This window comes from Sus scrofa, chromosome 8 (assembly GCF_000003025.6).
Source record: "Sus scrofa isolate TJ Tabasco breed Duroc chromosome 8, Sscrofa11.1, whole genome shotgun sequence".
Lineage (NCBI taxonomy): Eukaryota > Metazoa > Chordata > Mammalia > Artiodactyla > Suidae > Sus > Sus scrofa.
Genome location: NC_010450.4, coordinates 945,505 through 970,499, shown reverse-complemented (window position 1 = coordinate 970,499; position 24,995 = coordinate 945,505). Strand labels below are relative to the sequence as shown.

The window sequence follows — 24,995 nt, the reverse complement described above, 5'->3', positions numbered from 1 at the left end:
TGTGGACAGAGCCTGACCGTAAGGCCAGAGCAGCCAAGAACAGGGCTCGGCCGGAGAAGGCTGCTCTGGACCGTGGTGGCTAGAAAGGACACGGCAGCCAAACGCAGCCCAGGCCCCAATGTGACCTTGGGGTGAAGGAAAAAAAAGTGGAGGGGCATCTGGACAAGGACACCAGGAGGGATAAAGTTACTGACCCAGCACTTCCTGCTGCGTGGGCTGCTGCCCTTGTTCTTAGAAGCCCCCACTGACACACACAGGGTGACGTGCTGGGAAGTTCACCGTCTGCATCTGTAGGGTTGCCGGGGTTCCTGCTATGGCGCAACGGGATCAGCTGCATCGCTCCAGCGCGGAGACGCAGGTTTGACCCCTGGCCCAGCACAGTGGGTGAAGGATCCCGTGACGTCACCGCTGTGGCACAGGTCACAACTGTGGCTTGAATCTGACCCCTGGCCCAGGAACTCCATATCCCGTGGAGTGGCCAAAAAAGAAAAAAATAAAACTAAAAAACAGAGTTGGGATGATAAAACTCAGTAGCTCCAACAAAGAGACATTCAAAGACTCCTTCCGTTACAAAGGCCTGAGACACAAGGAGGTTCACAAAAACAAAGCAGAAATCCTGATACCAAGAAGGATCGCACGAGGTGCCACGTGCTCTGCAGGTAGGTAACCTGGCCGTCCTGAAGCCCAGGCCGGCTGCACTTGGCTTTGCTGTGCGGGGGACCACACAGCCCCTCACCGCCCCCAGCTGCTGAGGCAGAAGGCCCGCCCCAGGCACAGCAGGGCCACACAGCTTCTGTCTTGGCTGGTACTTGTCTCATACTCTGACCAAGTCTAGATGCCTCGAGGGGGCATGTGGAAGCCCTGAAGCCCCTTGGAAAGGATGCCCTGATGCCCGCGGACAGTGCTAAATGTCCTCGGGGAGCCACAGCCAAGGCCAGCCCACAGGCCCCTGCAGCCACCAGGCCTGCAGAGCACGTGTGCTCACTGGGCCCTCGAGGCAGAGCCCCAGCCCCCAGGGCAGGAGGCCTGGCCAAGGCTCAGGAGAGGTGCTCTTCACCCTGAAGCCATTGGGAGCAGGGGTGCCACCAGAGGCTGAGAGAGGCCAGGCGCTCACGCTCGGCCAGCCCACCACTCCAGCCGCCCCGGCCTCTGGGGTGGCTCAGGGTGCGGAGGCACAAACTTGCTCGGCTCCAATGCTGTCACCTTCATCAAACCAAATTCAAACTTGCTCTGGAAGAACTTTCCACAAGAATCTCAAACCACCTAATCTCTTGGTTTTCCCCTCCAAAACCACGTGTTTTATGTGCTTCCTGAACTGACTGGTTATCGTTTCAACTGGGACTGGCCCGGCCCGTGGTGCCAGTGCACCGCATTCTCAGCACGTTCTGCCATGGTCCATGTGCTGACTGCCACCCCGCGGCTCAGGACACCGAACCTGGGCGGCGCCTCTGTTCTTCCCACAGACCTCGTCCACCGGGACATTTTAGAACGCAAGCTCACTTCCGAAAATCATGTTGACATAAGCAATCGCTGTGTATCTAAGTAATAAAGATATTTATCATGAAACCTGAAAAGCAAAAACAAAAACAAAAACAAAACCTGAAAAGCAATGCAAGGTAAAGACCGTCTCTGTTCACACTAATTTACTCCAATAAAGTACACATCCGAATTGGACACACACAGCAAGGGCAGGAGCTCCCACTGTGGCACAGCGGGTTAAGATCCAGCATTGTCTCCGTGGTGGCGGGGGTTTGATCCCTGGCCCAGGGCACTGGATTAAGGATCTGGCATTGCCACAGCTGTGGCGTGGATTTGAACCCTGGCCCAGGTATCCAATGTGCCATTCCATATGCCACGAGTGCAGCCAAAAACAAGGAAAGGGAAAGACAATGTGTCATATCTGAACTTTAGGCAACATCTGGAAGATGAATCACAGTAAACTTAACACCCCCCCCACCCAATTCAAAGGCTGTAGAAACGGCCAATAAGCACATGAATAGACGCTCAGCATCCCTAACCACTAGGGAAAAGCAAGTCCCAACTCAGACGGGGACAGGAAGCAGAAGGCATCCCCCCTCCCCCGGGCCAGGACTTGCTAATTAATAGGGACAGCGTTTCAGATCAACAGGATGAAAAGGACTCTGGGTGTGGACGGTGGTGATGGCTGCAGAGCAAGGTCACTGCATTACACACTACTCACTGTGCACATAAAAATGGTGACAGGTGACTTTCACATCTTCCTATTTTCACACAATCGAAAAAGGAAAGAAGAGCCACAAGGGGCTATTTAAGAAAGACTGAGAAAGAAGTCTGGAGACGGGGGTGATGAAGGGCAAAGGAGGAAGAAGGCAAGACGGCCCGCAACGCAATACCTTTGAGTTTGGTGTAGCTGTGCAGCAGCGGGTCGGCAGAGACCATGCACGGCCACCAGGGGTAGCCGGACACCTTGGACCACACCAGATCCCCGACACTGTACTTCAGCAGCTGCTCTCTGTCTCTGCTGCTGTTTGGACAGGGGTCTTTCTCAGCTGGAACCTGAAAATGAACAGCAACAAAAGACACATCCAGCAGCTGGCCCTAAATCCAGCCTCGCGGCCGCAGAAGACCAAGGATCAGCTAGAGGCTCAGCACCGCGGGAGCGCACCTGTGCGCCCGCACACACACCCGCGTGCCCGCGCCCCTAAAAGGAACGTGCAGCCCTCGACAGCTTTTTAGGCCACCTCATCGTTTGTCTCTTGCCCTCGGCCCACAGGTCAGCGAGCTCCTGGCACCCAGAGGGCCCGACGCCACCGAGACCTCTACACAAGGCTATTTCCTTGGCCTGGCAGCTGGTCTCTGACGGTGCTTTACTCACGGGTCAGAAACGAATTCCCCTGGAGCCCGAAATCCATACGCTGACCCTCCCGCGCCTTCTGAGCCCGAGTCTGATGGTCAGGTCTCTGGAGAGGTGCTGGGTGGCGAGGACACAGGGCCTGGCAATGCAGCTCCGCTCCACCAGGCGCCATCCGCAGCCTGGGGCTCTCGCGGCCCGGGGCTCTCCATCGCAGCGCCCAGCCGGGGAGGAGGCCGAAGGCCCGGCATCCGGGCGCGGACACGGTCAGCGCGGCTCCTGGCCTCCCCCTAAGAGCGCTCCTCCCGTGAGCAAATCACCGAACGTCCCTGGGCCTCGGCTTCCTCAGCCGTAGACCGCGGTGAAGGGCGCTCAACCCACACGGTCGTGGCAGACGTCGGCGTGCGTGGCGGCGAGGCCGCAGAGCCGTCTGGGCACACGCTCGTGAGCAGAGGGCTGGCGCTCGGGTCACCCCACATCTCGCTTTCGTGCTGGCTGCCGTCTAGGCCACCTGGCGCCCCCGTCAGGATGAGGGATGGAGGTGGCGTGCCCCAGGCGGCTGGCAGAACCAGGGGGAACGTGCTCCAGCCTCTTGCCCTACCAGAGGGCGGTTCCCCACGCGTGGGTGCTTCAGAAATCCATGGCTGGAGTTCCCGTCGTGGCACAGTGGTTAACGAATCCGACTAGGAACCATGAGGTTGCGGGTTCAGTCCCTGGCCTTGCTCAGTGGGTTAACAATCCAGCGTTGCCATGAGCTGTGGTGTAGGTCGCAGACGCGGCTCGGATCCCGAGTTGCTGTGGCTCTGGCGTAGGCCGGTGGCTACAGCTCCGATTGTACCCCTAGCCTGGGAACCTCCATATGCCGCGGGAGCGGCCCAAGAAATAGCAACAACAGCAACAACAACAACAACAGACAAAAAGACAAAAAAAAAAAAAAAGAAAGAAATCCATGGCGTCAGCCCAGGTTGCTAAACCAGGCTTTTAAACCATTTGCCATTATGATTCCACTAGGAAGAGCCCATAAGCACTCTAAAGACATTTTTTTTTGCCTTTTTTTTTTTTTTTTTTTAGGGCTGCACCAGCGGCATATGGAGGTTCCCAGGCTGGGGTCGAATCGGAGCTACAGCAGCCGGCCTACACCACAGTCACAGCCACATGAGATCCGAACTGCATCTGCGACCTACACCACAGCTCACAGCAGCACCGGATCCCCAACCCGCTGAGCGAGACCCGGGATCAAACCCACAACCTCATGGTTCCTAGTCAGACTTGTTTCCGCTGCGCCACAACAGGAGCTTCTCTGAGGATATTTTCTTAAACCTTCGAAGTTGTTCCTTACTTTAACTATTTCAAGGCAATTTTGGTCCTTTCCCTCTCTCTCTGTGGAATTGTAAATAAGATTTCTCGACTCCCCTTTCGCACCAACTACTCCCGCCGCAGTGATGAACTGGTCCGTCTGGTCTCAGCTGCCCTCTCCGCACTCCCACAGGCGGATGCAAGCGCACCTGAAGGCCCAGCCCACTGGCCTCGCGGACCCTGCTGGTCCGGACCGCCAGCCCTGCTGAACACGCCCGGCCCCAGCTCCGAAGCCGAGGTCAAGGCTGCTCTAACCCGCGGCAGCAGGAACCACCGCACTTGCCGTCTTAGAGGAGGGGGTTTCTGCCCCAGCCTCTGCCCAGCGCCGTCACGTGCCCACGGGCTGGGCTCTGCGCCAGGAACGGAGAGCGTGAAGGCGCCGGCACAGCCGCAACCCTGCAGGACCAGGGCTGGAGGAGCTCCGGGACTCAGGGCACCCCTGCATGGCGGGGCGCTGCCCCCGCCCCCCAGACGGTACCAAGGAGGCGCCTCCGCCGACCCCCCACAGGCTGAAGGGCAGCTCTAGGGAGGACATGCGTGCAGACAGGAGAGCCTGAGGGTCCAGGGCTCTGGCACTGGCCAGACCTGGGTTCAGAAACTAGTTTCATCTTAAACACGGAGCTCCCCTCTCTAGGCCTCACCCCGGCTCAGCAGGCGGATGGGCGCGTCCCCGACTGTCACAGCCGGGGTGCCCAGCCGAGGCACACCCGTGGTGACTGTGCCCACCTCCCTGGCACCCCCCGCACACCAGGTGTCCTCACGGGCTTCTCCTGGGCATTGGAGCTGCAGGCCGCACCCCCCCCGCCCCGCGCCCCACACGCAACTCCCAAGTACCTTCTCGTCGGAGGGGCTGGAGATCCCGGACGCCAGGGCTGCTTCGACAAGGCCCTGCTCCAGGAAGGGGTCACATTTGACGCTTCTCTTCCTAGTCCTCCTCGCCTTGTTTCCTGGCTTTTGTCCACCCTCTTCCGTCGGGGACACGGCGGCAGCGCCATCGCCACATATGGAAGACTCGAAGAGAGGCTTTCCATTCATGTACGTTTTGGTGATTTTCAGCTTGATCTCCGGAGAGCCGTTTTTGACAGGGGTGGTGTGAGGGGGGGTCCCCAGCCCCTTCACCTCCTGGGACTCAAAGCGCAGCCGGGCGTCGTGAGCGCCAGGCTCTCCGTTGAAGACGCGGGAGGTGAGGTCCTTCAGCTTCTCGGCCGGGATGAAGGGCAGCGCGTCGTGGCCGTTAAACTTCTGCACGACGCCCTCCTGCAGGCTGGCGGAGAGCTGAGCTTTGCTGAGGAACACGGAGCACTCGCGGCTCACGTCGCAGCTTGGCGCCTTCCCGTTCGGGCTGCCGAGGATCTCCGGGGCCTGCTTCATCCTGGCGCGCGGCACGGCCTTCGGGCCAGAGAGGGGGCTCTGCTGAGGCTGAATCCGCTCAGCCAGACGCTCCCGTGCTCAGAGCACTGCGGTGTGAGAGAAACAAAGACAAACGCCAACGGGTCAGTGTGCCACGGGCGGCGCGCGCACCAAGGACGCCGTCGCGGGCGGGGTCTGGGCGCCGCGAGGCAACTTAGGGTGTTGATGTGACTCAGGCCACAGGAGACAGGGCTCCCTCGCGCGCTCTGGCTTCCCTGTGGCCCACGGACGTTCTCGGACCAGGGGCTGAGTCTGAGCCACAACGGCAGCAACGCCGGATCCTTTACCCACTGCGCGGGCCGGGCCCCGAACCCACGCCGCTCCAGCAGCCTGAGCTGCTGCCGTTGGATTCTTCACCCACAGCGGCAACTCCAGGAGGCCGCTCTAATATTGGCAAAAGGACAGGAATCGCACAATGAGAAGGGGAAAGGAAAGGGACAGGCATAGTTTTTAAGGGAGAGCCCAAGTCAGGCAAGGAGACTGAGGCACGTCGCCGCCGCCGCCGCCACCGCCACACCGCGGGGCCGGGGACGCCCATCAGCTGCTTGGGCAGCTGCCGCCAGAGCAGCTAACACAAGCCAGGCCCCTGCAAAGGCCGCGACAGCCCCTCCTGTCACAGTGGAGGAGGAGGTTCCCGGCCAGCAAAGCTGAAAACCAGACCTTCCAACGCCTGGCCCAGCACAACTCCCGACGACAGCCGGGGGCAGGGGACAGAGGGCTCCAAGGGCTGAGCTCTCGCCCCACCTCACGCACCCCTCGCCCGCCCCTCCTTGGGCACAGCTAGAGCCCCAGGCTGGGAACTCCTGTGGGGTGGCTCAGGACAGACCAGGCAGGTGCCCACATGGCTGGGAAGATGCCCGCCAAAGGTGTGCTCTGACACCCATGGATGACAGCCCTTTGAGAGGGTGGCAGCCACCGAGTGGGCCCGGGGAGACGCTGAGGGCCGGTACCACGGACATCCACGGAGGGACAGCGCTATGCAGAGACAGGCAGCCGGCTGGAGATATGTGACTGTCACCACGTGGGAGCTGCCAGTGACACCTACTGGGGAGCCACGGATACAGCTGCCCATCTTCAAGGCACAGGACAGCCTCGCAACAGAACAATCACCAGGCAGAAAGTGCCAATGGTGAGAGGGCAGCACCAAGGAGCCCCCTGGGGGAAGGGCGACCCTAACCCCAGCGCCAGCCCAACCTCGCGAACCCTGGACTCTGCCCAGCGCCCCGCTGCGACTCACAGTTGTCCCCTAAAGGTTAGTCAGGTGGTTCCTAGTCCAGCTCTGAAGGCGCTGGGAGAGGCCAGGAGCGGGGCGCTCGGGAAAGGAAGGGGCTCAGAGGATGGCAGCAGGTGTGTGGGGACAAGGAAAACTCCCAAGAAGAGACAGCCGCCCCAGAAAAGCCCCTGAGCCTGTGCAAAACTGTTGCCCGGAACCCAGGCCCATCCATGCACGGGGTGGAGCCTCGCTTAGAAAATACTGAAGCCATACGGCAGAAACAGACAGAATATTCTTTTTTTTTTCGGTCTTTTTGTCTTTTTGGGCCGCACCCACAGCATATGGAGGTTCTCAGGCTCGGGGTCAAATCGGAGCTACAGCTGCCTGCCTACACCCCAGCCACAGCCACGTGGGATCCGAGCTGTGTCTGCGACCTGCAACACAGCTCACAGCAACGCCAGATCCTTAACTCACTGAGCGAGGCCAGGGATTGAACCCGAGTCCTCACGGTTCCTAGTCGGATTCGTTTCCGCTGCGCCACAACGGGAGCTCCGACAGAACATCCTAATCAACTATAATGAAAGACATTTAAAAAGAAGATAACTGAAGCAAGAGTTGGTCACTGGACAAAAAAAGCAACACACCTCTCTCAAGATCAAAACCACCCGTGAGGACGCTGCTGCCAAACGCGGAGAGAGGGGCTCCCGCCGTGGTGCCACAGGGTTGGCTGCATCTCTGCAGCACCAGGAGGCAGTTGTGACCCCTGGCCCCCCACAGTGGGTTATGGATCCAGCGTGGCTGGGGTGTAAGTCATGGACACGGCTCGGATCCCATGTTGCTGTGGCTGTGGTGTAGGCCGGCAGCTGCAGCTCCAATTCGATCCCTAGCCTGGGAACGTCCATATGCTATGGGTATGGCCGCAGAAAGGGAAAAAAAAAAAAAAAAAAAAAAAAAAGCATATTAGGAGCTCCCGCTGTGGCGAAGCAGAAACGAATCCGACTAGGAACCATGAGGTTGCGGGTTCGATCCCTGGCCTCCCTCAGTGGGTTAAGGATCTGGAGTTGCTGTGAGCTGTGGTGTAGGTTGCAGACACGGCTTGGATCCCACGTTGCTGTGGCTGCAATGTACACTGGCAGCAATAGCTCTGACTAGACCCCTAGCCTGGGAACCTTCACATGCCGCAGGTGTGACCCTGAAAGGACAAAAGACAAAAAAAAAAAAAAAAAAAAAAAGCATATTAGATATAAGTCAGGAAACTTGAAATAGATGAGTAAAAATTCTTTAAAAAAAAAAAAAAGAGAAAACAGAAAAGGAAACCGAGTCCTCAGCGCTTACAGAAAAACATCCAAAGGGCTGGGTTCCCACCCCACCCAGGAGAGGAGGAAGAAAAAAATATTTGGGAAAAAATATCAGAAAAACTTCTAAGTTCAGTAATTTCCCAAATCTACAGATTCAAGAAACTCAGTCAATCTCAAGCACGATATACACCGAAGAACCCACACCCACGTGCACACAACCACAAGAAAAAAGGCTCGCTATGCGCAAAACAATGACATGGATGAGCATTCACTTCCCAGGAGAAACGAGCGCCCCGTCGTGGCTTTAAAAGTAGGAAACTGCGGAGTTCCCATCGTGGCGCAGCGGAAAGGAACCCCACTAGTGCCCCTGAGGATGCGGGTTTGATCCCTGGCCTTGCTCGGCGGGTTGGGGATCCGGCGCTGCCGTGAGCTGTGCTGTAGGTCGCAGTCGAGGATACAGCTCTGATTCGGCCCCTAGCCTGGGAACGTCCACGTGCTGCAGGTGCAGCCCTAGAAGGAATGCCCCCCTCAAAAGAAAGAGGTAGAAAAGTGCCGAGAACAACAGGACACACTGATATACCCACCGCTCCAAAATGCCAGTTTTTGGCATTTTGCTTCATGTGCTTCAAGTCCTTTTGACACAAAAGAAGGAAGACGTGCAGGCAGCAGCAATCAGCATTAAACACCTACCTGCAGTGCGGCTCCAGAGCTGACCGGGGAGGGGGGCAGCACCCCACAGGTCCCCAGGCTCACCCCAAAGGCTGCCCACCACCAGCCACAAGCCCTCAGCAGCGCCCCGGGCTTGCCGTCACCCACGTCCAAGCGCTCAAAGGCCGAGGCCCCACTCCAGCTCCTGCCTCCCCGGGCCCTGGCCCGGGTGCCTGAGTCCCCGGGCACAGTTCCAGGGGCTGCCACAGAGGCACCCCACCACCAAGGATCATGCGAGCTCCCTTGCAGGCTGCGGTGAGCGCGCGGGACACTGCTGCACGGGGCATGTCCGAGCAGTGCTTGGCATCTCCCCCCCCGCTGACCCGGCACACGTAGCTCAGCCGTGTCCTGTGCATCCTGCGAACACAGCGTGGCTGCTTAAGTTATTCCAGAACATAGAAAATGATGGGCGTTTCCCCAACAGGACATAAGGCTGGCTGAACTCTCATACCAAGACCAGAAAAATGAGTGCCAGAGAGCTAGAGTCCAAAGTCGGTATAACTGTTCAAAAAAAGAAAAAAGACAAGACAGAAGTGAATCAACCCCAGTCATCCCCACATTCCAACAGGAAGCCGCGGCTACGGAGAGCCGACCCCCAGGGAACTCCACTAACCCTCCGTCGCCATTTCCACCTCACGGGCGGCTTCGGGGGAAGGTGGCCAATTTCTCTTTCTTTTTCAGAAAAAACGAAGTTACACCTCCTAATTCAAAGCAAGAAAGGACATCTCCAGGTCCAGAAATGAACAGGGAACAGCAATCAACCTTCGAGGGCACAGCTGCCCAGGGTGAGGACTGCGGGCAGCGAGCGCTGGGCCTGGCACTGCAGCCTCACCACCGCTCAGCCCAGGGCTGGGCGCTCTGCAAAGGGCCGCTGGAGGCCCCTGGGGAACAGGGTCACCCTCAAGAACTCTACCTCGGGAGGCCGAGGCCCCCAACACTGAGCCCAGAGCCTTAAGAAAAGACAGGCCCAGAACGAGGGGTGCCGGCAGAGCCCTGAGCAGGCTCCCGGGTGGCTCCACAGCCAGAGCTCGCCTGGGAGATGCCCTGCCGCAGGGAACGAGGAGACGGAGGCTCCGGCAGGGGGGCACCCCAGGGAGAGGCATGCGGCGATAAGGGGGGGTCTTCTGCAGAACCAGAGCCGGGAACTATTTTTTTCATAACTTGTACCTCTGGAAAAGGAAAAACCGGCACTGAAACACAGAAGTCAACGGGCAGACTCGACCCAACTCAATATGTGGGTAACAGATGAAAAAATAAATCTCAACAAATCACCCCAAGACATAGGACTGATAAAGAGATGAAAAATATTTAAGGGATTAAGAGATAACATTCATATCTCATTTTTTCAAAAATGTATAGAGTGCCTAAGATGTGCCAGACACTGAATTTTAGGTGCCAGAGTTACATTGAGCGAAATGGGATAAACAATACTCGGCCACCGTGGCTGAAGCAGTAAGACTACCAAGGGGAATACACAGGAAACAGATGGGAAAGAAGAAACAGGAGTTCCCGTCGTGGCGCAGTGGTTAACGAATCCGACTAAGAACCATGAGGTTGAGGGTTCGGTCCCTGCCCTTGCTCAGTGGGTTAACGATCCAGCGTTGCCGTGAGCTGTGGTGTAGGTTGCAGACGCGGCTCGGATCCCGCGTTGCTGTGGCTCTGGTGTAGGCCGGTGGCTACAGCTCCGATTCAACCCCTAGCCTGGGAACCTCCATATGCCGAGGGAGCGGCTCAAGAAATAGCAACAACAACAACAACAACAACAACAACAAAAAAAAAAAAAGACAAAAGACAAAAAAAAAAAAGAAGAAACAAAACTCTTGTTCTGCATAGATGACCTGATCATCTATGCAGAAAATTTGAAAGAATCAAAAAATTTCTGACACTTATAATTAATTATACAAAGGCCACAGGATACCAGGCTAATAACATACAAAAGTCAATCACTTCCCTATATCACGGCAATGAACCAGTAGAATTCAAAATTAAAAACACAGGGAGTTTCCGTCATGGCTCAGTGGAAACGTATCTGACTAGCATCCATGAGGACACAGGTTCGATTCCTGGCCTCCCTCAGTGGGTTAAGGATCCAGCATTGCATGAACTGTGGTGCAGGTCACAGATGCAGCTCCGGTCCCACCTTGCTGTGGCTGTGGTGTAGCTGGCGGCTCTGGCTCCAATTCGTCCCCTAGCCTGGGAACCCCCATATGCTGCAGGTGCATCCCCAGAAAGCAAAAAAAAATTAAAAACACAATATACTTTGTGAAATTCAGGTTTGTGTACTATGAAAGGTGAAATACTTGGGCATAAATCTAACAAAACATGTATAAGGCCACCCAAGGGAAACTACAGACCTCTGACGAAGGACCTCAGAGAGAAACCGCCAAAGTGGAAAGACATCCTACGTTCTTGAACGGGTGGATTCAGTGCCATCCAGACGTCAGCTTCTCCTAACCTGATCTACCCCAGTCGAAGCTTCCGCAGGTTATTTTCTGGAGACTAACAAACTAATTCTCAAGTTCAGGTGGGGCCCCACTGACCCCCAGACTTCTGTGAAGGTACAGAGGTTAAAGCAGCGTTGCACTGGCCGAGTCACAAACCTGTCAACAAAACAGAGCAGAAGGACCAGAAATAGACCCTCACAAAATCAGTCAACTGATCTTGGAGAAAGAGCAAGGACAATACAAGAGAGCAAGGGGCGTCTTTTGTGGCCGCCCCGCAGCACAGGGAGAGACTCCGAGTCAGAGCTGCAGCAATGCCAGATCCCTAATGCACCGTGCTGGGCCAGGGATGGAACCAGTGCCTCCCTGTGGAGCCAGATCATTAAACCACTCAGCACAGCAAGAATTCCAAGATAATCTTTCCTAAGAACAAAATAAACGAACAAATCAAACCAAACAAAAACAAGCAGATACAGAGAACAGAGTAGTGAGGGGGTGAAATTGATAAAGGGGCCAACTCTATGTTGACAGATGGAAACTAAACTTTCGGCGATAAGCAAGCTCAAGGGCTTACAGAACGAGAAACACAGTAAGTATCATGGAGTTCCCATCGTGGCGCAGCAGAAATGAATCCGACTGGGAACCATGAGGTGGCAGGTTCGATCCCTAGCCTCACTCAGTGGGATAAGGATCCGGCATTGCCATGAGCTGTGGTGTAGGTCACAGACCCAGCTCGGATCTGGCACAGCTGTGGCTGTGGTGCAGGCCGGCAGCTGCAGCTCCAATTAGACCCCTAGCCTGGGAACCTCCATATGCCACGAGCACAGCCCTAAAGAAAAAAAAAGAAATATAATGTCGTAAATGTGAAACATATAATATTATAAACCAATGTTACCTCAGTTTTTAAAAAAAGATAGTCTTTCCTACAAATGGTGCTGAAACAACTGGACATCTATATGCAAAAAAAAAAAGAGAGAGAGAGAGAGAGAGAATCCAGACACAGACTTCACATCGTCATAAAAATTAACCTGAAATGGATCACAGACCTCCATGTAAACTACAAAACGATAAAGCTTGTAGACGATGACACAGGGGAACCTGGACCAGAGGTTTGGCAGCAACCTTTTAGATAAAACACCAAAGGCTGAATCTGCGAAGGAGGTCATTACCAGGCTGGATTCCACTTCAAGGAAATTCAGGGGAGCCCCATCGTGGCGCAGCAGTAACGAACCTGGCTAATATCCATGAGGACAAGGGTTCATCCCTGGCCTCGCTCAGGGCGTTAAGGATTCGGCGTTGCTGTGGCTGTGGTGCAGGCCGGCAGCTACAGCTCCGATTGGCCCCCTAGCCTGGGAACCTCCATATACCAAGGGTGCAGCCTTAAAAAGACAAAAAAAAAATTTTAAAAAACCACCTCTGCTCTATGAAAGACAATGTCAAGAGAATGAGAAGACAAATCAAAGACAGGAAGAAAGATGTGCAAAAGACATATCTGATAAAGGACCATTACCCGAAATATACAAAGAATTCATTAAAACTCAACAATAAGAAAACAAACCACCCGAACAAAATACAGGCCAAAGACCTAGACAGACACTGAAGACGACACACAGACAGCGAATAAGCATGAGAAGATGCTCCACACCACACGGCATCGGGGACGTGTAAATTAAGACGACAAGGTCCCACTCTACACCTGTCCGAATGGCCAGCCCCCCAACACCCACAGCACCCCAGGCTGGCGGGGCCGTGGCACCTCGGGGCCTCTGGGCACAGCCGGTGGGCTGCAGACCGGCGCGGCCAGGGGGGAGGAGGGTCGGGCGGTTCCTTACGAAACGAAACAGGCTCTTACCGTACGATTCCGCCATCCACCCCTTGCTGTTGCCCCAAGGAAGCTGAGGAGTTACAGCCACACACACCCCTGCCCAGGCAGCTCTACAGCAGCTTCCTTCGTAACTGTCCACGCGGAGCCCCCAAGGCGCCCTTCAGCAGGGGAAGGAACTGCTGCCCTGTGGTGCCTCCAAAGCACGTGAGCCACTGAGCCACACTGCAACACGGAGGGACCCTGAAAACTTGACACTAAGGAAAAGAAGCTGGCTACCAAAGAACAAACGCTGTCTGAGCCCGCTTACATGAGGTCCCTGGAGTAATCCAGTTCATGGAGACAGAAAGGAGAAAGCGGCTGCAAGGGACTCGGGCAGGGGAGAAGGACGAGCTGGTGTCTAAGTCAGTCAACGCTGGAGACAGTGTGGAGAAAAGGGAGCCTGCTCTACGCCGGTGGGAAGGTAAACTGATGCAGCCCCTATACAGAAGAGTATGGAGGTTGTTCAAAAAAACGAAAAACAGGAGTTCCCATCGTGGTGCAGTGGTTAACGAATCCGACTAGGAACCATGAGGTTGCGGGTTCGATCCCTGGCCTTGCTCGGTGGGTTAAGGATCCGGTGGTGCCATGAGCTGTGGTGTAGTTGCAGACACAGCTTGGATCCCAAGTGGCTGAGGCTCTGGCGTAGGCCGGTGGCTACAGCTCCAACTGGACCCTTAACCTGGGAACCTCCATAGCCGCAGGAGCGGCCCTAGAAAAGGCAAAAAGACAAAAAAAAAAAAAAAAAAAAAAAAAAAAAGCTACCATATGACACAGCAATCCCACTCCTGGGCATCTATCTAGAAAAAACTCTAATTTGAAAAGATACCTGCACCCCAATGTTCACTGCAACACTATTCACAATAGCCCAGACATGGAAACAACCTAAACGTCCATATCCAGAGAAATGGATTAAGAAGATGTGGTACATATATACAATGGAACATTACTCAGCCATAACATGAATGAACGAATGCCATCTGCAGCAGCGTGGATGCAACTAGAGACTCTCATACTGAGTGAAGTCAGATAAAGACAAATATCATGTGATATCGCTGAGCTGTGGAAGCAAAAATACAACACAAATGAATTTATCTCCGAGACAGAAGCAGACTCACAGACACAGAGAACAGACTCGTGGCTGCCGAGGGGCAGGGGGGACGGATGGCTTCGGAGCTTGGGAGCTTGGGATCAGCAGAGGCAAACTACTATGTACAGATGGAGACACAAGGTCCTACTGTATCGCACAGGGAACTGCCATCCAAGGGCTGTGATAAACCGGAACTGACAGAGCATGAGGAAGAACGCGGGCCGCCCTCCCGCGCTGAGGCCAGCCAAGGGTCTGACATCGTCTCTGCTGTGGCTCAGGTCACTGCTGAGGCTCGGGTTTGATCCCTGGCCCAGTTGAAAAAAATGAGCCACACTCCTGTACTCAGGTATGCTCTGGCTACACTAGGAGGTGAATCAGGTGGCTGGGGAATGGGGGAGTAGAGGGCTCGCCACACCATACGTTTTGATTCTAAAACACGTGACTTTATCATCTAATTAAGGCTTTTCTTCAGATATTTAAAGGAACATTGAAAACGTAAACACGTGTCCAAAATAACCAGACATCACGGCATTCTTTGCGCCTGCGTTCCACAATCGCCGAGGGCAAGCAGACGACCAGATGTCAGCGTCCCTACAGTCCTGTCCAGAGGAGCAGGAAAGGAGCTGGAGGGAGACGGCCAAGCAGAACCAGGAGGACAACAGCGAGAGGGGAGCAGCGGGCGGGGGGGCGGGGAAGAGGAAACCCAAGGAAACCGGAAAAGACACGAGGGAGGGGAAAGGAAAGGGAAACACAGCGCCAGGACATCGGAGCTGAAAACTTGAGACCCGGGCAGACATTTTTCCACAGAAGACATGCAGGTGGCCAAGAGGCACAGGAAAGATGCTCCACATCTCGCAGCCTGAGGCCAGGCAGACGCAAAGCACAGGAGGGAGGCGTCGCCCACACCTGGCAGAAAGGCCCCCATCAACAAGGTGAGCGGCCACACGTGCCGGTGAGAACCAGAGCAGGGACGCCTCCTGCACCGTCGCGAGGAATGTAAACTGGTGCTGAGGATCGGAGCTCCTGCTGCGACCCAGCGGTTAATGAACCCGATTAGTATCCGTGAGGTTGTGGGTTCAGTCCCTGGCCTCGCTCAGCGGGTTAAGGATCCGGCGTTGCCGTGAGCTGCAGTGTGGGTTCTGGCGTGGCTGCGGTGTAGGCCGGCAGCTAGAGCTCTAATTCGACCCCTAGCAAACTCACAGAGGCAGAGAGTAGAATGGTTGGTTGTCAGAGGCGGGCGGGTGGGGGGGGGGGTGTCAAGAAATGAGGAAATGTTGGGCAAAGGATACAAAGTTTCATTTATAAGATGAATAAGTTCTAAAGATACACAGTGTAGGCACTAAAGTTAATAAATACTGTATTATACACTTGAATTTTTTGGGGGGGGGTTTGCATCCGTGGCATATGGAGGCTCCCAGGCTAGGGGTCGAATTGGAGCCGTAGCCGCCGGCCTACACCACAGCTCACAGCAATGCGGGATCCTTAATCCACCGAGCAAGGCCAGGGATCGAACCCGCAACTTCATGGTTCCTAGTTGGATTCGTTTTCACTGCGCCACAAAGGGAACTCCCACAATGTATATTAAACCCTTACATTGTACACTTCATCTTTTTGGTTTTCCTAATTCTTTTTTTCTTCCAGTTTTGAGATGTAGTTGCCACACGGTGCTGTGAAGGTTTAAGGTGTGCAGCATAATTATCCAACTTCCATACTCATGAAACAATGACCACATCAAAAAAGAGAAAATACATACATAAAGGCCAAAAATAATAAAGTAATGCCTTCAGATCTGTTTTGTTTTTCGGGATATTTTTGCTTTTAAGGACCACACTCACGGCATATGCCAGTTCCCAGGGTAGAGGTCTGATCGGAGCTACAGCTGCCAGCCTACACCACAGCCACAGCAATGCCAGATCCGAGCCGCATCTGCAACCGACACCACAGGTCACAGTAATGCTGGATCCTTAACCCGCTGAGCAAGGCCAGGGATTGAACCTGCCTCCTCATGGATACTAGTCAGATTCGTTAACCACTGAGCCACAACAGGAACTCCAGATGTTGCTGGTGTCGTTGTTTCAGGGCCACACCCACAGCATATGGACGTTCCCAGGCCAGGGACTGAACCCAAGCCACAGCCTCGACCTACACTGCAGCTGCAGTAATGCCAGATCCTTTAATCCACTGTTCCTGCCAGGACTGAACCTGCACCTCTGCAGCAACTTGAGCTGCTGCAGTCAGATTCTTAACTCACTGCACCACAGTGGAAACGCTCACGTTCAGATTTTTGATAAAAATTATTCCCAATGCAAATTACATACCCAGCAAAGCTATCAATCCAGTGTAAGCACAGAACATCATTTTGGCATGCAACGTCACCAAAAATGTTGCCTTCCACAGAGTCTACGATAACTGCCAGAAGGCTTATCACCAAAACATGAAGGGAACCACAGAGATGTGAGACCCAAGAAGCAGGTGGTCCATCTCAGAAGATAAAGAATGTGCAGCTGTGGCAAAGGCCTAAGAAGAGTCCAGTCCGGAGCAGGAAGACATCAGCTCTAGGAGACAGGTCACCAAGAGAAAAACGAGGAACTGACAGATTGAGTGTAACTGACCATCACAAAATGATTTTTATATAGCGTGGCTGGAAAACTTGGGGCTGAATTAGTAACAGATGCGTGGAAAACTAAGCAAATATAAAAACAACATAATTATTTCCACTAGGAAAATAATATTTGGTTTAGCTGAACAACATAACACTTGATAAATATTCATTTAAACCAAAAATTATTAAAAAAAAAAAAAAAAAAAACTGGAGTTCCCGTCATGACTCAGTGGTTAACGAATCCGACTAGGAACCATGAGGGTACAGGTTCGATCCCTGGCCTTTGCTCAGTGGCTTAAGGATCCAGCGTTGCCATGAACTGTGGTGTAGGCTGCAGACGCGGCTCGGATCCCGTGTTGCTCTGGCCATGGTGTAGGCCAGCAGCTACAGCTCTGATTGGACCCCTCGCCTGGGAACCTCCACATGCCGCGAGAGCGGCCCTAGAAAAAACAAAAAGACAAAAAACAAGCAAACAAACACAGTAGTAAATTAAAGATGGCCAAGCCACGGACCTATGGTCAACTAATCTATGACAAAGGAGGCAAGACTATACAAGGGAGAAAAGACAGTTCCCTCGATAAGTGGTGCTGGGAAAACTGGGCAGCTCCATGCGAGAGGATGAAGTTAGAACACTCTCTACCACCACACACACACAGGCCCAGAATAAAGACCTAAATGCACAACCAGACACCACCAAACCCTTAGAGGAAAAGAGGGCAAACACTCTGACATAAACCACAGCAATATTTCCTCAGATCCACCTCCTAGACTAATGACAATTTAAAAAAATAAAAACAAAAAAAACAAATGGAACCTAATTAAACCTAAAAATTTTTGCAGGAGTTCCTGTCGTGGCGCAGTGGAAACGAATCCGACTAGGAACCATGAGGATTCGGGTTCAATCCCTGGCCTCACTCAGCGAGTTAAGGATCCGGTGTTGCCATGAGCTGTGGTGTAGGTCACAGACGTGGCTTGGATCTGGCGTGGCTGTGGCTGTGGCTGACAGCAACAGCTCCAATTGGACCCCTAGCCTGGGAACCTCCATATGCTGCGGGTGTGGCCCTAAAAGACAAAAAGAAAAAAAGGGGGGGGAGAGTTTTTGCACAGCAAAGGAAACCCTAACCAAAACGAAAAGACAACCCACAGAATGGGAGAAAATATTTGCAAATGAAGCCTCTGACAAGGAATTAATTGCCAAAATACATAAATACCTCCTACAGCTCAATATTTAAAAAAAAAAAAAAAAAGAGTTCCTGTAATGGCTCAGAGATAAAGATCCCAACTAGTATCCATAAGGACAAGGGTTCGATCCCTGGCCTCGCTCAGTGGGTTAAGGATCTGGCGTTGCCATGAGGTGTGGTATAGGTTGCAGATGTGGCTCAGATCCCACATTGCTGTGGCTGTGGTGCAGGCCAGCAGCTGTAGCACTGATTCAGTCCCTAGCCTGGGAACTTCCATATGCCGTGGGTGAGGACCTCAAAAGACAAAAAAAAAAAAAAAAAAAAAAAAAAACCAACCCCATCCAAGAACGGGCAAAAGCTCCAGCTGTGGCGCAACGGGACTGGTGGCATCTCGGGAGCACTAGGACTCCGGTCTGACCCGGGGCTGAGCACAGTGTGTTAAGGGTCCGGCGTTGCCACAGCTATGACTTAGGTTGTGACTGCAGCTCAGATCTGATCCCTGACTGGGGAGCTCCATATGCCACAGGGTGGCTAAAAATGAAAAAATATATATATATAGGCAGAAGATCTAAACAGACACTTCTCCAAAGAAGACACACAAGGGCCAAAAACAAATGAAAAGATGTTCAGCATCACTCATGATTAGAGAAATGCACATCAAAACCAGGATGAGGCACCACCTTACACCAGCCAGAATGGCCATCATCACAAAGTCTGCAAACGATAAGTGCTGGAGAGGGTGTGGAGAGAAGGGAACCCTCTGACACTGCTGGTGGGAACGTAAATTGGTGCAACCACTGTGGAAAACAGGATGGAGAATCCTCAGAAAACTAAACATAGAAAAAACTACCATTTGATCCAGCAGTCCCGCTCCTGGGCATCTATCCAGAGAAAACCATGACTCGCAAAGACACCTGTACTTCAGTGTTCATTGCAGCGCTGTACACAATAGCCAAGACATGGAAACAACCTCAATGTCCATCGACAGAGGACTGGATCCAGAAGATGTGGTACATACACACGATGGAATATGACTCAGCCATTAAAGAATGAAATCATGCCATTTGCAGCAACGTGGATGGATCTAGAAGTTATCACACTAAGCGAAGTCAGAGAAAGACAAACATCACATGATGTCACTTATATATGGAATCTAAAACAAGGACACAATGAACTTATTTGCGGAACAGAAACAGACTCACAGACCTGGAAGAACTCGTGATTTCACCAAAGGGGACAGGGTGCAGGGAGGGGGGACAAGTTCGAAAACTGTTGTGAGGAGGGTTGTACAACTACTAACAAAAAATGGCCGGAGTTCATGTCGTGGCGTAGTGGTTAACAAATCCAACTAGGAACCATGAGGTTGTGGGTTCGACCCCTGGCCTTGCTCAGTGGGTTAAGGATCCGGGTAGCCGTGAGCTGTGGTGTAGGTTGCAGACGCGGCTCGGATCCCGAGTTGCTGTGGCTCTGGCGTAGGCCGGCGGCTACAGCTCCGATTCGACCCCTAGCCTGGGAACCTCCATATGCCAAGGGAGCGGCCCAAGAAATAGCAAAAAAAAGACAAAAAGAAAAAAAATAAACACCCAAAAATTCTTAGTCACTACCCCACTGGGATATAAAGTCTATTTCTCCACACCCTTGACTCCAGCCTGGACCACTTTCAGGTGTCGAAAGTGATGCCAGGCCAGAGCCAGCCCCACCCCTAAGAGGACTGCAGCCTCACTTCCGCGCTCAGGACCGGGCCACCATGCTGTGAGGAAACCCAAGCAGCAACCCCGGAGGCCCACAGTGGGGAGAACAGCGGACCCTGGCAACAGGCAACACCAACCCCCAGCCCCGGAATGAAACAGCTAACCCTGCCAGGTTGCGTCCAAACTGCAAATGTGGGATCAAATAAACGCTGCTGTGCTTTCAGCCCCTAAGCTCTGGAGTAGCTTATCAGGCAGGCAGAGAGAACCCGGACCCCACAATACCATGGAAAAGGGGAGGGGGAGGGAGGCCAGGGGGATAAGAAACCCAAATCCTTATCTCCTGCAGACAGAACTTGACACATAATCTAGAAATCTCAAAGTTCTCAACTCAACAAAATAAGCGAGCTCTTTTTTGAAAGCACAGATAGATACCACAGGGAACAGGTGAAGCATGGGGCAGCTGCCTCCTTAGGGACAGTTCCCTCCTCGGGGGCAGTTCCCTTCTTGGGGCAGTTTCCCCCTTGAGCAGCTGCCTCCTGGGGGCAGTTCCCTTCTTTGGACAGTTCCCCCCTTGAGCAGCTGCCTCCCCAGGGACAGTTCCCTCCTTGGGGCAGTTCCCTCCTCTGGGACAGTTCCCTCCTCGGGGGCAGTTCCTTGGCCTTTTGCCTTCTGTCACGACCCTCACAGAGGAAGCCGTTTTTAGGGCACAGCATTCAGTTCAACGAGCAAAAAAGATAAATGGGAGTTCCCGTCGTGGCGCAGTGGTTAACGAATCCGACGAGCAACCATGAGGTTGCGGGTTCGGTCCCTGCCCTTGCTCAGTGGGTTAACGATCCGGCGTTGCTGTGAGCTGTGGTGTAGATTGCAGACGCGGCTCGGATCCCGCGTTGCTGTGGCTCTGGCGTAGGCCGGTGGCTACAGCTCCGATTCAACCCCTAGCCTGGGAACCTCCATATGCCGCGGGAGCGGCCCAAGAAATGGCAACAACAACAACAACAAAAGACAAAAGACAAAAAAAAAAAAAAAAAAGATAAATGGGAAATACACCTAAATGTTTGGTTGATAAGATTACAGTTACCTAAATTTCCTTCCACTTTCCTGGTCAAATGTTTCATAAAATGTATTTTCTGATTGTAAAACTAACAGTAATTAAGCTTTCTCTTTTGCCTTGATGATGTGTCAAGAAACTGCATACTCTTGAAAGTAAGATTTCTACAAACTCTACACTGGAACCCATACCTCAGTTTCTGCTACATCATTACTGTGCTGGAAACTCTCAAAGGTGGGGAGAGGTGAGACGGTACCAGGATCAGGGCACCAGATGAAGTACCAGCTCCGAGACCTCTGGCCACTAGCAGAGAAAAGAAGCTGTGATGGCTCCCAGGAGACAAGGGCAACCCCAAAGAGGGCACAGTCAAGAACAGGACCCGGCCCCCCGACACGCAGTGTGGGCCCTTCACACGCTGCGGTGCCCAGCTCCCCCGAGTCACCCTGGAGTCTCCAGAGGCAGACGTGTAAGTCAGGGCAGGGGCCCATCAACACTCACTCCATTTCTAATGCGCCACCTAGACACACACGTCTTCTACCTCAGAAGTTTATCGACCAACGAAAATGAACAGGGTCCCCTCCCAAGGAAGCTGAGCGGGTAACCACCTATGGGGTGTGCGCCCTCTACAGACGGGATCGAACTCACAACGGTCCCTAAAGCAGCCAGAGCAGCCTGGGGTCTGAGAAACGCGCACAGGCCTGGCCTCCGTGGCAGACACTGGACAAACAAGAACCACCAATGTTTTTTTCGAAGAAGTTATAAGCCGCTGAATTTTAAAGAAATAAACGTTTTAAATACAGACTTCAGACGCAACAGACAAGAACCCAATAAACTGTCAACATGCTACATAAAAGCAACTCATCTTCTACAAAGCAAGTAGGCGATTTCAGCTGCAGAAGAAAAGGGAGGAAAAGCGGACACTCTCGGTGTGACCCCTCCCTGCGCCCGGCAGGGCCGAGGAAGAGGAAGTTGCCTGAAGTCCGACTCCACCCAAGAGAAGAGCTCCAACCCAGGAGAAGCAGGGCCTCAGCACCACTCCGTGCCCAGCCACGTTCAGGCCGCGCAGCCCCCACGCCCGCTCTCGGACGTGGCCAGGAGGGGCCCCGTGCTGAACTGTCCTCGAGGGGTTGACAGCAAACAAGGGGCCAGAGAGCACAGACGCACAATTACAAGTGGACGGTCAAGGTGGGCTTCGCTGAGAAAAGCACTATTTGAGTGAAGGAGTCAATGAAATTTTAAAAATTCCTTTACAGGCTTTTCCCAGTTTCTGAACCCTGAAACTCAAGAAAGTGCAAATGCTTACAAAATATATACCGTCTGGACAGAGGATGGCGTGCCCACCTGTCTGATTTTGTCTGACAAAAAGCACAGGGGCCATCACTGCGGCCTCCCCCTTTGCAGTTTCCCAGCAGAGCCCTTCCCAGCTCGCCAGCCCTGCCCTCCTGTCCTCAGCCACCAGCTCAGCCAGGACCACACCCCAGGCTCCAGCAGACCTGGGGCAGCAGGAGGGCAGACACCAGGACCCTGGGCAGGGCTCTTCGGAGCAGATGGCTGGGCCCCAGCCCAGAGCTAAGACCCAGCAGGGCTGGCAGGTGCACTGCTAGGGTGTTCCCAGGTGACGGATGCTGCCAGTCTGGACACCGGACTTTGAGAGCCACCAGACCCGGTGCCATCCTGGCTCACAGTACATATCTGTGCACTTCCGTGAGACAGAAAAGGGGACGTGATAAAGCACACGTCTCTCAAAGCTTCCAGTCAAAAGCAACACGTCACTGCTCACTGTCCAAAGCAAATCACGTGGCCGCCCCAACGTCAAGGGGGCGGGGCCGTTCGGTCCCACACGGACCCACAGCCAGGACAGCCAGAGAGACTCCAAGCCCAAGAGCAGTTCCTCCTTCTCCCCGATGCTCCCATCACCACCTAGAGCCGACGCCGAGACAGGGGCTTCCCAAAGCCCACAGACCGCGCCTGCCCCCGCTGAAAGCCCTCCGGGATGAAAAGGACCTGGCCCTTGTTTTCACAAACAGATCCCTCAGCCGGGCTCCCGCCACAGCAGCCCTCTGCGGTCCCATCACGGGTGCCCACACAGGCTGGTCCCTCCAGATGCCCATGCCACCCTCTACCGAGCCCCGTCCGCCTTCTGCTCCAGCGTCCATCCCGCCGGGACAGCGTCCCAGACACCCACCCCCAGACAGGGACACCCCGCACATCTACCAGACGCGCCCAGTCTGCCTTCAAGGCCGGCTCTCCTCCTTGTGCCCTGTCTCCGCAGCACCACCACCCAGGCTGGGCCTGATCCAGCCACACCCGTGCCCCTCCCTCACCACTCTCGAGTGGGAGGCAAGTCCCAGGTGGTGAGGCACCTCTCTGACCAAGTCTATACGCATTTCTATCAGGTATAAATTCTTTTGTTTGTTTGTTTGTTTTTAGGGCCGCTCCCCTGGCACATGTAGGTTCCCAGGCTAGGGGTCGAATCGGAGCTATAGCCTCTGGCCTACACCAGAGCCACAGCCACGTGGGATCCGAGCCACGTCTGCAACCTATACCACAGCTCAGGGCGATGCCGGATAGCTAGAAGGTATACATTTTTAAACGAGAAGTTCCCGTTGTGGCTCAGTGGTTAACGAATCCGACTAGGAACCATGAGGGTGCAGGTTCGATCCCTGCCCTTGCTCAGTGGGTTAAGGATCCGGCGTTGCCGTGAGCTGTGATGTAAGTCGCAGACACGGCTTGGATCCTGCGTGGCTGTGGCTCTGGCTTGGGCCAGGGGCGATAGCTCCGATTCGACCCCTCGCCTGGGAACCTCCATATGCCGCGGGAGCGGCCCAAGAAATAGCAAAAAGACCAAGAAAAAAAACCCATTTTTAAACGAAACCAAACCACTACGTCAGCTAAAAAAGAGTAAGAAGCATTCCTTAATGACAAATCGAATTGGTGTCCCAACTTCTAACTGTCTCCACCATCGGCAGCAGCGTCCAGTCACGTCGCTGATGGGCCGGCCCGTCCGGTGCAGGGAGGGACCGGCCTCAAAACTCTTGTCGTCCTCAGACGCCTTCGACCTTTTCCGTGCGGAAGGGACCTGGTCACTGGCCCCCCGCCACGCTCCGCCAGTGGAGCCCCCCCCGGGGAAGTTTAGCGACCCCCCCCCCCCAGTTCTGGGGGCAGGGGGCGTCAAGGCTCAAGCAGCTTCAGGTTTCCTCCTGTGGCACGTGTGTCTGTCTCACAGGTTCTTCCAAGATGCAAACTCTGTCCACTGTCCGTCTCGTCCCCCTCACAGTCTGCAAAGTCCAGGGGACCGAGGACGGAGGTCTTGGCTCATCACTGGCACGCAGCTGGTTCTCAACGAAGGAAGACGGGCTGGCCGGAGGCGTGCTGGCACGCTGACCAGCGGGACAGAAGAGCCCGCCCTCAATCTGCCTATAGACGGTCTGAGGTCCAGATGTCCCCTGAGGGGGAGGACGAAAAGTCCCCAGAGCCCAGAAGCAGAGGCCGGGCCCTGCAGGAGGCCCAGTACTTCCAGCCCGTGCCTCTGGGTCAGGACCAAACACCTCCAGGGCTCCGTCTGCCGCTGCGCCGACTCAGGGCAGCGAGGGAGGAAGACCTGCGGCCCGAGGCCACAGGAGCAGCTCACTCTGACGGCAGTGACCTCAAATCTTTGGAGGAAAACACCACAAAAGGCTCTTATTTCTGACAGGCGTTTTCATTTTAAAAATCTAGGAGTTCAATTTTTATGAAATAAAAATCTTTAGGAAAACAGAAGCCCCCAAAGAATCCCCAGGTGTTACCGCTTGGCCAGCTCTGCCGGCGCCCAGAGCCCCGAAGGCAAGTCCGAGGGCCCCTGGGCTGAGGACTGGCGGCAGGGGCCAGGCGGCGCTGCCAGGCCAGGGCCCTGCCCGCCCAGAGCAACGGCCAACCTCGGGGCAAAACCAAACGCATCTGGCGCCCCGGGCCCAGGGGCAGCAACCCTGGAGGAGACAGATCCGGAGCACCACCCGGCCGAGCGGGACAAGCCAGGAGGAAGCCACTGCACACCACAGACTGGGGGCCAGAGCCCCACGCATGGCCAGAGGGCGGCGGCACGGCCGTGAGACCTCAGGGAGCGACAAGGGATGGGCCGGCAAGGTGCCAGGAAAGCCACGCTCGGGACCGGGGCCTTCCCGCCTGGGTGAAGCGCAAGGCCCCGGGGTCACAGCTCCAGCCGCGGTTGAGATCAGACTTCCGGGCTGACAGTGAGAGGAGGACGTGCCCTCGCCACCCGAGCTTTCG

General features: G+C 54.4%; 1 protein-coding gene across 8 annotated transcripts in view; it reads right to left on the bottom strand.

Annotated features, from left to right (window-relative positions):
- Positions 1-24,995, bottom strand: part of NSD2 (nuclear receptor binding SET domain protein 2) — a 79,201-nt gene that overhangs the window by 47,533 nt on the left and 6,673 nt on the right. For 7 of the 8 annotated variants that reach the window (XR_002346526.1, XM_021100910.1, XM_021100913.1 and 4 more), the window contains exons 2-3: positions 5,021-5,643; positions 2,373-2,535 (exon numbers count right to left, since the gene is read on the bottom strand). Coding sequence is in view for 6 of the 8 variants with exons in the window: in XM_021100910.1 (XP_020956569.1) it covers positions 2,373-2,535; positions 5,021-5,557 (700 nt within the window). In the remaining 2 variants the exon portion in view is untranslated. Of the gene's footprint in view, positions 1-2,372; positions 2,536-5,020; positions 5,644-24,995 lie in introns of those variants that run through there. The other variant, XM_021100914.1, reaches the window with a different exon arrangement.